Below are 14,211 nucleotides of genomic sequence, written 5' to 3'. Positions count from 1 at the left end.
GGCTGGTTTAAGCTGGTATAGTGCTGGTCCAGTCTGCTTTATGCTGCTTAGTGCTGGTCCAGGCTGGTTAATGCTGGTTAGCTGGTCCAGGCTGGTTACTGCTAGTATAGTGCTGGTCCAGGCTGGTTAGTGCTGTTCCAGGCTGGTTTAAGCTGGTATAGTGCTGGTCCAGTCTGCTTTATGCTGGTCAGTGCTGGTCCAGGCTGGTTTAAGCTGGTATAGTGCTGGTCCAGGCTGGTTTAAGCTGGTATAGTGCTGGTCCAGTCTGCTTTATGCTGCTTAGTGCTGGTCCAGGCTAGTTAATGCTGGCACAGTGCTGGTCCAGGCTGGTTAGTGCTAATATAGTGCTGGTCCAGGCTGGTTAATGCTGGTTAGTGCTGGTATAGTGCTGGTCCAGTCTGCTTTATGCTTGTATAGTGCTGGTCCAGGCTGGTTTGAGCTGGTATAGTGCTGGTCCAGTCTGCTTTATGCTGGTTAGTGCTGGTCCAGGCTGGTTTAAGCTGGTATAGTGCTGGTCCAGTCTGCTTTATGCTGGTCAGTGCTGGTCCAGGCTAGTTAATGCTGGTATGGTGCTGGTCCAGGCTGGTTAGTGCTAATATAGTGCTGGTCCAGGCTGGATAATGCTGGTTAGTGCTGGTATAGTGCTGGTCCAGTCTGCTTTATGCTTGTATAGTGCTGGTCCAGGCTGGTTTGAGCTGGTATAGTGCTGGTCCAGTCTGCTTTATGCTGGTCCAGGCTAGTTAATGCTGGTATGGTGCTGGTCCAGGCTGGTTAGTGATAGTATAGTGCTGGTCCAGGCTGGTTAATGGTGGTTAGTGCTGGTATAGTGCTGGTCCAGTCTGCTTTATGCTGGTTAGTACTAGTCCAGGCTGGTTTGGTCTTTTCATGATCGAATCCGTTTCATACCCTGCTGAAAAATACAGCTTAAACCAGCATGTCCAGGCTTTATTCTAGGTTTATGCAGGTTAGTGCCAGTTAGTGCTGGTCCAGTCTGCTTTATGCTGGTTAGTACTGGTCCAGGCTGGTTTAATCTGTCCAGGCTAGTTTAAGCTGGTATAGTGCTGGTCCAGTCTACATTATGCTGGTTAGTGCTGATCCAGGCTGGTTAATGCTAGTATAGGCTGGTTAGTGCTGGTATAGTGGTTAATGGTGGTGTAGTGCTGGTCCAGACTGGTTAATGCTGGTATAGTGCTGGTCCAGGCTGGTTAATGCTGGTTAGTACTGGTCCAGGCTGGTTTAAGCTGATATAGTGCTGGTCCAGGCTGGTTTAAGCTGGTATACTAATGGTCCAGTCTGCATTATGCTGGTTAGTGCTGGTCGAGGCTGGTTAACAAATATCTATTTTACATGTAAACAAGAAAAAATATACCAGGAAATACACTATTTGAGCTCAAAAATCCATGTCTGAGCTAAAGGACTGAATAAATTCATCAAATGTCAGACATTTATAGTGTTACTTCTATTTTATATAAATGCTTCTTTGTTTGTTTGTTTTTTCTTCTTTTTTTACATTTTCTATTCATCAAAGAATCCTGAGAACTGTCCTGATTTTCAGGAAAAAGGGCAGCACAATTTTTTTCAACATTAATAATAATAAGAAATGTTTCTTTAGCATCAAATCATCATATTAGAATGATTTCGGAAGGATCATGTGACACTGAAGTGACACTTTGACATCACAGGAAATGTTATTTTTTCAAACACATCAAATTTTGAACGGTGTTGATATATTTACTGCATACAGTATGTAATGCCAACCAACCATGTCAACTGGCATTACAAGTAATTATATGACTCAATACATATGATCCAGTTTGGGAGAGGATGGCATTAGATAGCATTTTCCCAGGAAGAATTACATAACAGCTCAACAGAGACAAAACTACACACTCCGAATCAGGAGAGAAAGAAATAGCAATTAAAGGACAGAAAGAAAGGAGTCATTCTAACAGTGCCTCCAGTTGCCCTTTTCTGTTTAAACACAGACAGAACAAATGATCTCAACACACACAATACAGGCCCGACTTTGGCTCTTCTCAACAGATAGCATGTCCATCGCCCACAGATATGTAAGCTGTATTACATAAAGCCCTCCTGAAACCCTGGCCAGTGATGACTATACGATGATGGCAAGACACCACATATCTTACTGTGCATTTACACACACACACACACACACACACACACACACACACACACACACACACACACACACACACACACACTTTACATAGATTTTTATACTGTATATGCTATTCCCTTACACAAACCCTAACCAATCATTCACCTAAAACTTTCTGCATTTTTTAATTTCGGGAAGTGTCTGACTATTTGGTTTACAAACACATAAAGAATCCTCATATACAATGTTTTCATTGTATAACCCATTGTACTAATTTGTGTCCACAAACCACATATACAAGAACACACACACACACACACACACACACACACACACACACACACACACAGTACCTAAAAGCACATTCTCTAGACACTATGACCCCTGACCTATTTTTAGCTCAGCTAGTGCTGAGAACTTCACTGCTAAGAGATGCATTCAGAAAAGTATGAAAATAGTTTGTTATTTAAAGAACCCTGACAAACACTGATAGATTAAAACACCATTAGGTGATGAAAAAAGTGAAAGTCTTGCTCATGTGAAAATCAAAACAACAGATATACAAGGAGATAAAGGCTCCTCCTCAGTCCTTGGAAACATAAACAGTTTCTTGAGTTCAAATGCTGGATATGTTTTCCTGATGTAAATCTATCGATAAAGACTCAAACGGGCAAGACGAATCCTCCCACACAGACGCCAGCAGCCAATCATAAACACATTTTCTGTATCTGATCTAATAAAAATAGATTTTTAGTTAACAGCTTTTGTTAAAGATCCACGAAGGGCAATGGGCAGTGAGTGTTTTAGCTGTGTTAGTTGTGGGGACACACAATGAATAGCTGTGTGTACAATCTAATAACTAGTCGATACAACGTCAAAGTGACCTTTACTGTGACTGTGACATTGCGATAACTGATCTGTGGTATTGTATAACTATAAGAGAATTTCAAGCTGACAGATGTGGTCAGCAAGGGATTACAGAATGTCTTACACAACACTGCATTTGCTTGAGCACATTTCAGTCAAGGTGAGGAGGCTGTGTGTATTCAGGAGGCTATTCCCAGGCTCAAGAGTAAACAGAAATACTGCAGGGCAAATAATTTTTTATGTGATAAAATAATAATAAAGACATTGAAAATGGCAATTAAATTAAAAATTTAAATGTTTTATAGTGCAAGCTAAATTCGAGCATAGCCTACTTTATGATCATGCATCGGTTAAGATTTAATTGTAGGCTATTATTAGTATGCATATTACACTAACTTTTGCATAGTAAACATTCACATCATTTTGACATAGGCTAATCATTATGATGTACGTACTGATAAAAATTCACCAACTACGTAGGTGAGAATTGAGCCCACGAGCACAGACCGCTATGGATTAGGCACGTTTTAAATTAATACCATACCGCCTCCGCAGTTCGTACTGCGGGAGTCAAAACTGTGAAACGATACAACAGCGCCACCATGCGGTCAAACGGTGTTTGCATGTAAAAAAAAAAGTAAATATATACCACATTTTCAGGGGGAAAAAATTATGGAAAAAAGAAAAATTCATAGATCTAATTTGATGTGGAATCCATTTTGAAGGCATACACATTTATTTAAAAATATTTTATAAATAACCGCAAACGTAGATAAAAAAAGAAACTAACAACATAATAGTATTTGTATATTTCTGGTTTGATGATTTTTAAAGATTGTCTGCATATAATAAATATTACATATTTAATTCTCTCGTTGACATTTTTGCAATGAAAAATAAATCCAAATTCCGACCTCTTCTTTCGTCGTTGCGCCCTCCACGTTGGAACGGTCAGCGTGTCGTAAGACTGTAAAAAACTAGGTTGTCACCTGATATAGAATGAATATATATTCACTCACAGCTTCTCTTTGTCCAATATTTAAATTCCCGAAGATCTGGGATAAACTTCCACAGGTGAATGTTTTAATGCATTAACTTAATTTTACAGGGTTTTAATATATGGTGAGTAACGTTTTAACGTTGTGTTTGCTAATGCCCTCGTCGTGTTGTATTGTGTTAGTTGAGCAAAATCATCTGGTGGGCTCTATTGTAGATATAGATGACAATGCATGCGTCCAACAGGCTTAACAACGGTTGCAGAGTCAGTCAACTCGCTCTCGGCTTTGACCGTTCCAATATGGCGGAAAACTATTCTGTGTGTATTGGGATCATAGACAGTAAAAGAGATCGCGGCCCATAGGAGCATAGACATCCCGCTTACGAGGCATCTACAACAAATGTCTTGGCACTAACCGGAAGCGGAAATAGCGAGGGAGCGGTTGACAGCTGCTGGACATCACCAGAAGGGGTTCGCCAACAAAACAATAAATTTGTGCAGAAATGGAGCTGTGTGAAATATTATACAACAAGGCTGAATACATCGAGACGGTATGTGAATATCGTCGATTATATCCCACAGCTGAATCAAGCGGTTGCAAATATTAAATTCAGAATGAACTGACTGACTAACGTTAGTTTGTCTCAGCAAACCGAATGTGTTTTCTAATAAACAAAGTGTTGTTTTGACATAACTTACCAGTCACTAAACGTCTGTATCAGTTGCTTGTTGTTTATTTAATTACTCCGATCAGCCCAGAGCTGTGGACCATCATATGATGGTAATGTGCACATTTGTTCTCTCTAGGCATCAGGCAACAAAGTCAGCAGACAGTCGGTGCTTTGCGGCAGTCAAAACATCGTCCTCAATGGAAAAGTGAGTTTCCTCCCGTTGTTTCGTTCTGTTTTTTTCCCCACCATGTTAACTTTGTGAAATTGGCAATTTTTTTTCAGACCATCGTGATGAATGACTGTATCATCAGAGGAGATCTTGCTAATGTCAGAGTTGGGCGCCACTGTGTCATTAAAAGCCGAAGTGTGATCAGACCTCCGTTTAAGAAATTCAGCAAAGGGTGAGTAAGCATGTGCATTCTCGCAGAACCTTTCAACTTTTTTTTGATCCTGGAACAACATTTCAATCAACCAATCAGATTTGAGGAATGCATTTGCAGTTTGTCAAGTTTGTGCTTACAACCAGTGTTATTCACCATCATTTCCATCTGAATTTCAGCGTAGGGTTAGGTAGGTGGTGTAGTTATAAGATTAGAATTAAATTTTCAGTTACGAAATGCGTAAATACATTGACACAGGAACGCGTCAAATAAGGATGTGCCTGTATTCTCACTAATCAAATTTAATTTGTTTTATTTAACTTGCTTGTGTTTGTTGTGTGTACATTAGAGTGGCTTTCTTCCCCTTGCATATTGGGGACCATGTGTTCATAGAGGAGGACTGTGTTGTCAACGCCGCTCAGATCGGATCATACGTCCACATTGGCAAGAACTGTGTGATTGTAAGTATCCCCCTCAACTGTATCCTCTCATTTGTTTTATGGGTGTGACATTTGCAGTGATAAAGCATGTTTTTTTTTAGGGTCGACGCTGTGTCTTGAAGGACTGTTGTAAGATATTGGATAATACTGTCCTTCCCCCAGAAACAGTGGTTCCTCCATTTACAGTTTTCTCTGGCTGTCCAGGTCAGCACCTTCAGAGACATCGTTATTTATTTTATATTAATTTATAATGTTATGAATGTGATAAATTGTTTATTGTTACTTATAAATATTGTTAATTATTAATCTGGTAATGTAATTTAGTGAAGTGAATTTATTTTATATCATGTCAACAATTAATTTTAGAAGTGATTGAATGTAATGAAGTGTATCTAAATGTAAGCTTCTTTGTCATTCTGTATTTCAGGTTTATTTTCAGGAGAGCTCCCTGAATGTACCCAGGAACTGATGATCGATGTTACCAAGAGTTACTACCAGAAGTTTCTCCCTCTCAGCCAGATCTAGGAATAAACTTCAGTTTGTGCCTCGCAAACTTTTTCATTCTTGGACCAAAGGAACTAATATTCCCCAGCCTTCCCTTGCTTTAGGTCACAATTGTAAATCTCAAAATGCTACTTAATTCTGTTCACAGTTGCAGTAAAAATCCCTTGCTGTGTTCATGGCTATGTTAACATAGAATATAAAATTTAAGACTATGTGTATTATACGCAACCACCACATATCTCCTGCATTTCATGTCAGAATTTTTAGATTTCTGTTAATATCTCACACCACTTGTCTTGTTTGCGTGGCTAGGAAAAATATCACAACACAGTGATAAGTTGTTAGACTGAACTAGGACCTTTATTTATTGAACAGTACAATTTCTGCAACACTAAAACTTTTCTGTGTGCAAAGACAGATTACGGATGGTAATAAATTTATTGTTTTGTATAAAGAAAAGAGCATATGTACTGACTCATTTTAAGTGGTCTTTTGTTTTGTTTTTTACTAAACGACACGCTCCTTTAGTAAAGTGCGGTCATATTAGTAAAAACAATTTCTGCAAAAAAGGTTTATTGTCAATAATGTAACAATGCATGATCACACAGATATCATTTTCAAATCAGGCAACTTTCTGTGGGTCAAAGCAGTTAATGCATGTGACCAACAGGAGCCCTTTGAAAGAATCTGCATAGCAAGATCTTTCCCTCGAGCAAAAGTCTATTGTGGACTCCTATTGAAATGACTCGATTTTCAAATCTCGCTGTAAAACGGTTAAAGACTACCTGCCACTGTAGCCGTGTGCAAATGTTATTTACCTGTGCAAGGAACAGGATGATATGCAAGAAACATACTCCGTAGATAGATGCACTACATTTCATTTTCAAAGCTACACTTTCAGTATTTGAAGTAGGGATCGTTCAGGCTATTTTAAGCAATGGATTTCTACAAACATGCTTCACACAATTCAAGTACATCCATGTATAGTATAGTGTTACTTGTTATAACTTGCCTGTTTATATAGTGGGAAATGGTCTTGGCCCCTTCTAGACTGCAACAAAAAATAATAAAATCATAAATTATTGAAAAACAATTGATTTAAAAATATATTTTTTTAAAACATACAGATATGCATTCATACAATGAACAATACCATTTGTACACATAGCATACTTGAAAAAAGGTAAAGATTTTTTTTTTTTTCAGGTCTCTAATCCAATGTTATGCTACCTTTCTTCTGACATTTTTTTGTTGTTGTTCAAACTAAGTACCGGTATACTCTTCTGTTCAAAAGTTGGGGGTCAGTATGATTTTTTTTCTTCTTTTTTTAAACAAAATGTATTATTTAATTCAGCAAGGATACATTAAATAGATTGTTACAAAAAGTTTCAATTTCAAATGATAAATTCAAAGTATTCCCATTCCTATGCAAAGTATTCTTAAACAAAATGTATCGCGGTTTCCACAAGAATATTAGCTTGGATAAGAAATTTGCCTTGAGCACCAAATCAGCATTTTAGAATAATTTTTGAAGGATTGGAGCAACGGCTCTATAAATTCCCTCTAAACTGGAATAAATTAGATTTCAAAATGTATAGGAAAGAGTTCAAGTAAATTGTAATAATATTTCACAATATTACAGCCTTGGTAAACATTAGAGGCTTCCTTCAAAAATATTTAAAAAAATCTTAAAAACCCCAAACTTTTGAACGCCAGCGTGAGGGGTCTCCATAATGTACTATGACTCAGTGATTTTTCTCATACACAGATCAGCCATATGGTTTAATACTCCTTTCATCCCTTCAGTTCTTTCTGTACACTGTTGTTAAAGGAATAGTTCACTTTTAAAAGAAACTTTTGCTGATAATTTACTCACCCCCATGTCATCCAAGATGTCCATGTCATTCTTTCTTCAGTCGAAAAGAAATTAAAGTTTTTGATGAAAACATTCCTGCATTTTCTCCATATAATGGACGTCATTGGGAACCAAACGGTTTAAGGTCCAAATGAGAGTTTCAGTGCAGCTTCAAAGGACTTTAAACGACACCAGACGATGAATAAGGGTCTTATCTAGGACCCTTCGTGTCATGACTCGAAAAAAGATTTGTTCATTTTGATGAACGAGTTTGAACAGGAGAGTCACGAACGCTCATCACAGTACAGAGCAAGGTGAGCATTTGAGCTTATAAAACTTAAAACTTTTAATTTATTTTTGAAATGACCGATCGTTTCACTAGTAGATAAGACCCTTATTTATTGTCTGGTGTCGTTTGCAAGCTGCACTGAAACTCTCATTGTGCCTTCAGTTCTTTCTGTACACTGTTTTTAAGGAGGGTTGGCCTTTTAAAGAAGAGGTTACCCCATAAGCAGCCTGCAGCATAGCTTCAGCAGTTTACTGGTAAAACGGCGCAAGTGTTCCTCAGTCCAGGTTCCATTCACATAACCACTGCCGACACTGTGCCTGTTGCTCCTCACTCTCCACTGGGTCGCTGGTGCTCTTCTGCACGGGCTCTGGGTCTTTTTGGATCTCAGCTTGTGGCTTTGTTAAAATACTCTTCAGTAAATCCTCCAGATTGTTCACACATCTTTGTGGAGCCCATTTGGAGTCGAGGCTGGGTACAGCGGGATCTGGGGCTATGACACGGATGGGTTCATTCTCTAGAGGAATGTGCAGGAAGTAGGCATGCAGCATCATGCGATACGGAGCATTGTCTGTGCGTAGACTGTAGGTATAGTCGCCCACTATGGGGTGACCAATGGCACTGCAGTGCACTCGGAGCTGGTGCGTCCGTCCTATAAAGTTTAAGATACTTCAACTTTTTTTCATTTGAAACATCTATATATTTTTTTCTGTACTGTTGATGGTACTGTACCTGTCAGAGGCTGTAGAAGCACTTTTGTGACTGGATCTCCATCATATTCTCCATACTCTAAAACGGTGAGCTCTGTTTGGCAGGGCTTGGGATTCTCACAACCTACCGTATATGACACGAAATATACACATGAATGTGTTTCAGTTAGTTTAATTATAATGTTCAATTTTGAAGCAAAAGAGATTCTGACCTTCTGTTCCTTCAATGCACATCATATGGGTCTTGCCCTCTGTTGTGTTCTTGCCAATTGCAAAGTCCAGGGTCATTTTCTCCTCAGCCACAACACCACGGACCTGCACAGGACATACACATAGACTGTTATTAGGAAAAACCTTCAATATTCATAGAATGTCTTAATGTACCAGGATGTACCAGTGCAAGATAAGCTTTGGTAACAAGTCTGTCTTTAAAACAGCGGTACGCATGCCCTGCTGCTGCCTTGTTCAGAGCCACACACAAAGCACCACTGGTAGAGAAATCCAACTGATGGCAAAACCTGCAGAATACAACGCATTTCAATGAACGAATGATAAGACAAGTGATGGTTTAAATTATTGTTGGGGTTAGCTTATAGCAAATTAAAAGAAACACCCGGGAAAAAGACCTGAAGCCGTAGTAGGTGTAAGGATCTACAAGCTCTGGGAAGCGATGCTTTAGTTGACTCTGGACCGTCTGCTTCTCATACCACATTTTGCTGTCAATACGGATGTCCCAGTGTTTGTTGACAACTATATAGTTTGCACTGTGGTACAAAACACACAAGTTTTCCAGGCTTGCAGGCTCCATGGTCTCTAGATCTTTTGCCTATAGTTTGTCTCGGCACGAAGCAAACATTCTAAGTTACTTTAGAGAAAGCATTAGTTCGGACCATAAACAGGTTCGTACACGCTTTCTTCAATCATCTTGCAAAAAGTACTTTAACGTTTCTGGCTATTATAGGGTAGAACAAAGAAATTTACTTTGATAGACCATAGTAAAAGAAACATCAGCGAAAGTCTGATATGGGAAACTTGAAAAGCCGTAGTATTTTACTGTTTGTATGCGTCACTGGCAGCCATGATTGGTTCTTCCTCTTTTGATTTTAGTGGTGGTTGACAACTTTTTGATGTGCATTACCGCCACCTTCTGAAATGGAGTGTAGATCAAAATAGCCTACTTTACCCGCTACAAAAAATTAAATAAATACATAATTGAAACTAAATAAAACTATTATTGATAATACATTATTATTCACATAATTATAAACACAATTTTAATAATAACTTAACTCATATCCTTCTAATAAGCCCCACCCCTACCAAAAAAAAAACAAAACAAATATTTGTCTCTATACCAAACATACCCTGAATTCAGTTTCATCAATTTTTTCCCTACTTAGCATATCTTTCAGAAACATAATTTCCTGCTTGTATCTAAGACTGTTAATAATTACATGTTCTGTTGACTCTATACTATTCTATAATACTACTACACTGCTCACACAACCCAGTTTCATGTTTTCCTAACTAATAGGTGCCTTATCGCTAAAATTGATGAAGAAAAATAATGCCTTAATCTTATCTAGGATGGGAAACTTTCTGAAAACCCCAAGTCTTTTATTTCCTTTATTTATTTATTTATTTATTTTATTTTATATTTTTTACTTTATTTGGATGTGCATTTTCTATGTCCTATGTTATGGTGCTTGTCTGTTGTCTGAGAAGACATTTCATATGTTGTTAAAAAAAAAAAAAAGAAGCAAAAGCAAAAACAAAACACTAAAAGTCGCCATGATTGGTTCAGAGAATGTCCATAGATGGGCTTTGATTGGTACGTCTTCTTCTTCTTCCTCCGACTTTTATAGTCAACCGCACTAATCAGTGCATTACTGCCATCATCAGGTAGCTTAGCTCAAAAACATTTTCCTATTCCTCTAACACTTTCTAATCATCCTCACTACATAAAAATAAAATCACACACTGTCTCAAATTAAAAGTTATTTCATGTTACACATACACAATATTGCATAATTTAAATGGTAATATATATTAATCAGCAACATAGAACTTTAATAAATCATTAAACGAGGCGAGTAACAAATGGTAAATTCATGTAAAGTCCGATTCGTGTTTTACTTAATCTTTTGAGTCGGATCTTTTCAATGATTTGGATTCGTTAGCAGTGTTCCACCGTTCGAAAGAACCGATTCTTGACAGAATGCGCACGCGCAAGTCAAACTTATGTCCAGTGACTGTCGCAGTGAATTGTGGGATGGAAATTCACAGACATGGCGTCCCGTGCGCTAGCTCTCTGTATGCGCTCCGTCGCTCGCGCCTCTGCAAGGTTAAATCATGGCAACATGTTAGCACGATCCGCCTGCGCGCCCCTCACCACAAAACAGCGAGCTCTCTCTGCCGTTTCACGCGGCCAGCGGACGAGGTGGACTGACTTATTGCGGGTGAGAGTTCAGCAGGCTGGGGATGTTTGTGTGTGGCCTACTGGTGCTGGATTATTCAGTGACCTACCTGTGTCCTGTTAAACATTCATGCATGACAGCGAGTAGCCATAGTCTCAGTTAAAATAGTGTGCGTTCACAACATACATCTACAACATCAGTGTGACCTGCAAGATTATTTACAGTAGAAATAGCTACTAGTTAAGCATTAGGAGAATACATTTTAGCCCTGTGCATATTCACTGGTGGTGGTTATTGCTCTGTCAGTCTCTTTACGTCTATTGTAGCTATTATTAAAGGAATAATTAACAAAAAATTACAATTCTATAATTGTGTCAATCCAAAACGCGCATGACTTAATTCTGAGGAACACAAAAGATGGACATATTCACAGACTCTTCGTTTGACTCTATGGTAAATGGTGACCAAAGCTATTAGTCTCTAACATTCTGTCCAACATATTTTGTTTCCTGTGAAACAAAATCAGTCATGTATGACAGTTTTCATACCTTCACTTGATAGAGGGAGATTACTTTTTATTTTAATGATCATTGTGTAGTATAATATATTTGGTCTCTGTGGCAAATTGCTTTATTTTTTCCCCCCTCATTTTCAAGTCATAATGTAAATGTTTGCATGTCTCTAGATTTCAGGCCCATCTGTTCATCTGTGTCGGCGTTACGGTGATCTTCCACCCCTCACTTTAGAGACCATCCAAGACCGTGTCATATACGTCCTTAAACTGTATGACAAGATCAATCCAGAAAAGGTGAGAGATACGTCACGCCTATTTTACTGTAACATTGCATGGGTGCACTGAAATTTGAAGGACAATTATGTGCATTTTATCTGTAATTCATTAATTTTTCAGTGTGGAATGGATATACAGGTTTATTGTTACTGCATTTGCTTGGTTTCCATTTGAGATATGCATCTATCTCTGACATGATTGACTCTTTTCTCCCTCCTCAAGCTTCAAACATCATCTCATTTCATGAAAGATCTGGGGCTGGATAGCTTGGACCAGGTGGAGATTATCATGGCTATGGAAGATGAGTTTGGTTAGTAGGGGTTTGTTTTAGTATTAAAGCATTTAACAACCGCCACATCTTATAAGCATTGAATTCTGAATTCAAATTCCACAGGATTTGAGATCCCAGATGCAGAGGCGGAGAAGCTTATGACTCCTGAGGAGATCGTAAGGTACATTGCGGATAAAAAAGATGTGTATGAATAGAGGTAAGTTATGTTACAAATGCCCTGTTTAATGAGCTATAATGCCTAGATTGTAGGTAACTTATGCATGCTTGGTAATTGTGTTTTTGTGATCCTAATATATTGTGTTTTTCCTCCTTTTCACTGATAGGATTGACTAGGATTAAACAATATGGATGTGGAACAGCGGTATCCACTCGTCATCCAGATTCTGTCTCTTGCTTATGGTGTCAACTGCCTTGTCATGTGTACTGTTGTATTTAATGAAAATGTCACTATAAACTCTTGGAAAATTGAGCTGAAAATAAAGCCAAGACTAAATTGTAATTCTTTGGTTTGTCATGCCACAAGTGAAGCTTCTCACTAGTCCCTCTGCTGGAAGGGAAGTGAAACAGCTACTTAATTTACAAGGCAGTGCCACTTTTTTCAAATGAAAAATTGCATCCATCACCAGTTTAAAATGCAAAGATGTCTGTAAGCAATTTGTAAAGATGTTTCAAAATGTGTGGCGCTTTCAACACTATTTTGAGGCAGGTAGTACGTGAGTGAAGTTCCCACGACATCATCTTATGATTACTGGATAAAGATGATTAAAAATCATTCAAATTCAGGCTGATTTACTTAATAATTTAGACTGATTTAAGGAGTTTGGTTCACATCCACAACTTGTTCAGGCCTCAAAGTCATGTTTGAAAAGTATTTTTTGGAGATTTATTTGGTGGCACAGAAATTATACTGCACCGTTGAAGGTGTATTGGATCTTTAACATTTTACTGGCCAATAGAAAACTGAATGACAACTGCATGTGACATCACCCTTGATTTATGATTTAGTATTGCAGCAGTGCTAAAGCCATCTCATGATAGTCCACCTTTATGTAAAATAAAACTACTTTTTCAAGGCCACTGTTTGACTAGTCTTTGTGATGTAAACAAATGTGATAAGCCTCGAGAAGCCTTCAAACTGTATTCACTTTATAGCCCTTAATCCTGTAATTGTGGACAAATATTTTGGGGGTGTTTTTGAATTTATTTACTTCAAAAAGTACCATATTTTCTGTGTAATATCTGCTTATTTTTTTGTTTTATTTTTTTAAGCACATTAAAATATTATTCCAATAAGTTCTTAGAGCTAAAACCTAAAGATGAAGTGACTTTGCTGTCACCTGGTGTCTTATTTTGGCTTATTTTAGAATGCTCTAAATTACAGTTTTTCCCATTCATTTCTATGCGTGCCCATTTTTGACCCAAATACAAGATCAAGTTTTTTTTCCCACGCACTTAACATTGTAGAATTGAGTAAAAAAAAATTGTGTGTATTCAAGAGGCAAACTTAAGAAAAGTAGCCAAGTCTTGTACCACTTAGAATCAAGGGAAGTATTTTTTTAAAATAAATCAAACCTATTTTGTCCACATTTGTCCAGAATACGGTTTAGGATTAAAATACTATACGTTAGTGTGTTTATTTTTATTGTGAATGAATAAGGCTTTCATATGTACTACTGTACACCCAAAACACTTTACAACCATATCAGGGAATCTCTCAATCACCATTGAGATGTCTTTGAGTTCAACATCTCTACAGAGTTATTTTAGAATAAATTTATGAAAACCAGAACTGTTGCTTTGGTAACTGCTGATTCTTTGGGGTATATTTTATTTCAAGTAACAAAGGTTTTTGGTTTTAGGAAACTATAACAACCCTGTAA

General features: G+C 37.9%; 3 protein-coding genes across 5 annotated transcripts; 2 read left to right on the top strand and 1 right to left on the bottom strand.

Annotated features, from left to right (window-relative positions):
- Positions 1–4,300: 4,300 nt before the first annotated feature.
- On the top strand, positions 4,301–6,455 carry dctn5 (dynactin 5). Its single transcript, XM_039687399.2, has 6 exons — positions 4,301–4,537; positions 4,794–4,862; positions 4,940–5,058; positions 5,387–5,498; positions 5,579–5,681; positions 5,905–6,455. The coding sequence occupies exons 1-6, from the start codon at positions 4,490–4,492 to the stop codon at positions 6,000–6,002; spliced, it is 549 nt and encodes a 182-aa protein (XP_039543333.1). The 5' UTR covers positions 4,301–4,489; the 3' UTR covers positions 6,003–6,455.
- Positions 6,456–6,471: 16 nt separating this feature from the next.
- On the bottom strand, positions 6,472–9,931 carry rpusd1 (RNA pseudouridine synthase domain containing 1). 2 transcript variants are annotated; one of them, XR_016155137.1, is made up of 6 exons: positions 9,459–9,931; positions 9,227–9,350; positions 9,045–9,147; positions 8,855–8,956; positions 7,858–8,774; positions 6,472–7,032 (listed from the first exon to the last, which is right to left on the bottom strand). XR_016155137.1 is itself a non-coding variant. In XM_039685728.2 (5 exons), exons 1-5 carry the CDS (start codon positions 9,638–9,640, stop codon positions 8,401–8,403), a joined length of 885 nt encoding a protein of 294 aa, XP_039541662.1. In that variant the 5' UTR covers positions 9,641–9,931; the 3' UTR covers positions 6,472–8,400. The 2 variants fall into 2 exon arrangements, 1 of the variants encoding a protein (XP_039541662.1); XM_039685728.2 differs by having other exon boundaries at positions 6,472–8,774.
- A 1,156-nt stretch (positions 9,932–11,087) lies between these two features.
- On the top strand, positions 11,088–13,408 carry ndufab1b (NADH:ubiquinone oxidoreductase subunit AB1b). Of its 2 annotated transcripts, none has more exons than XM_039687684.2 (5): positions 11,088–11,291; positions 11,935–12,057; positions 12,262–12,349; positions 12,434–12,527; positions 12,665–13,408. In XM_039687684.2, the coding sequence occupies exons 1-4, from the start codon at positions 11,121–11,123 to the stop codon at positions 12,523–12,525; spliced, it is 474 nt and encodes a 157-aa protein (XP_039543618.1). In that variant the 5' UTR covers positions 11,088–11,120; the 3' UTR covers positions 12,526–12,527; positions 12,665–13,408. The 2 variants fall into 2 exon arrangements, with proteins under 2 accessions (XP_039543618.1, XP_039543617.1); XM_039687683.2 differs by having other exon boundaries at positions 12,655–13,408.
- The last annotated feature ends 803 nt before the right edge of the window (positions 13,409–14,211 follow it).

This window comes from Pimephales promelas, chromosome 3 (genome assembly GCF_988280905.1).
Source record: "Pimephales promelas chromosome 3, fPimPro1.hap1.1, whole genome shotgun sequence".
NCBI classification, from domain to species: domain Eukaryota; kingdom Metazoa; phylum Chordata; class Actinopteri; order Cypriniformes; family Leuciscidae; genus Pimephales; species Pimephales promelas.
This window is presented reverse-complemented; position numbering and strand designations above follow the sequence as displayed.

Coding starts and splice junctions, on each gene's coding strand:
- dctn5 (XM_039687399.2), top strand. CDS start 4,490: ATGGAGCTGTGTGAAATATTATACAACAAGGCTGAATACATCGAGACG. Junction 4,538..4,793: donor AGGCTGAATACATCGAGACG/GTATGTGAATAT, acceptor TGTTCTCTCTAG/GCATCAGGCAACAAAGTCAG. Junction 5,499..5,578: donor TTGGCAAGAACTGTGTGATT/GTAAGTATCCCC, acceptor GTTTTTTTTTAG/GGTCGACGCTGTGTCTTGAA.
- ndufab1b (XM_039687684.2), top strand. CDS start 11,121: ATGGCGTCCCGTGCGCTAGCTCTCTGTATGCGCTCCGTCGCTCGCGCC. Junction 11,292..11,934: donor GGTGGACTGACTTATTGCGG/GTGAGAGTTCAG, acceptor GCATGTCTCTAG/ATTTCAGGCCCATCTGTTCA. Junction 12,350..12,433: donor GGCTATGGAAGATGAGTTTG/GTTAGTAGGGGT, acceptor CAAATTCCACAG/GATTTGAGATCCCAGATGCA.
- rpusd1 (XM_039685728.2), bottom strand. CDS start 9,640: ATGGAGCCTGCAAGCCTGGAAAACTTGTGTGTTTTGTACCACAGTGCA. Junction 9,351..9,458: donor TACACCTACTACGGCTTCAG/GTCTTTTTCCCG, acceptor TGTATTCTGCAG/GTTTTGCCATCAGTTGGATT. Junction 9,148..9,226: donor CCAAAGCTTATCTTGCACTG/GTACATCCTGGT, acceptor TGTCCTGTGCAG/GTCCGTGGTGTTGTGGCTGA.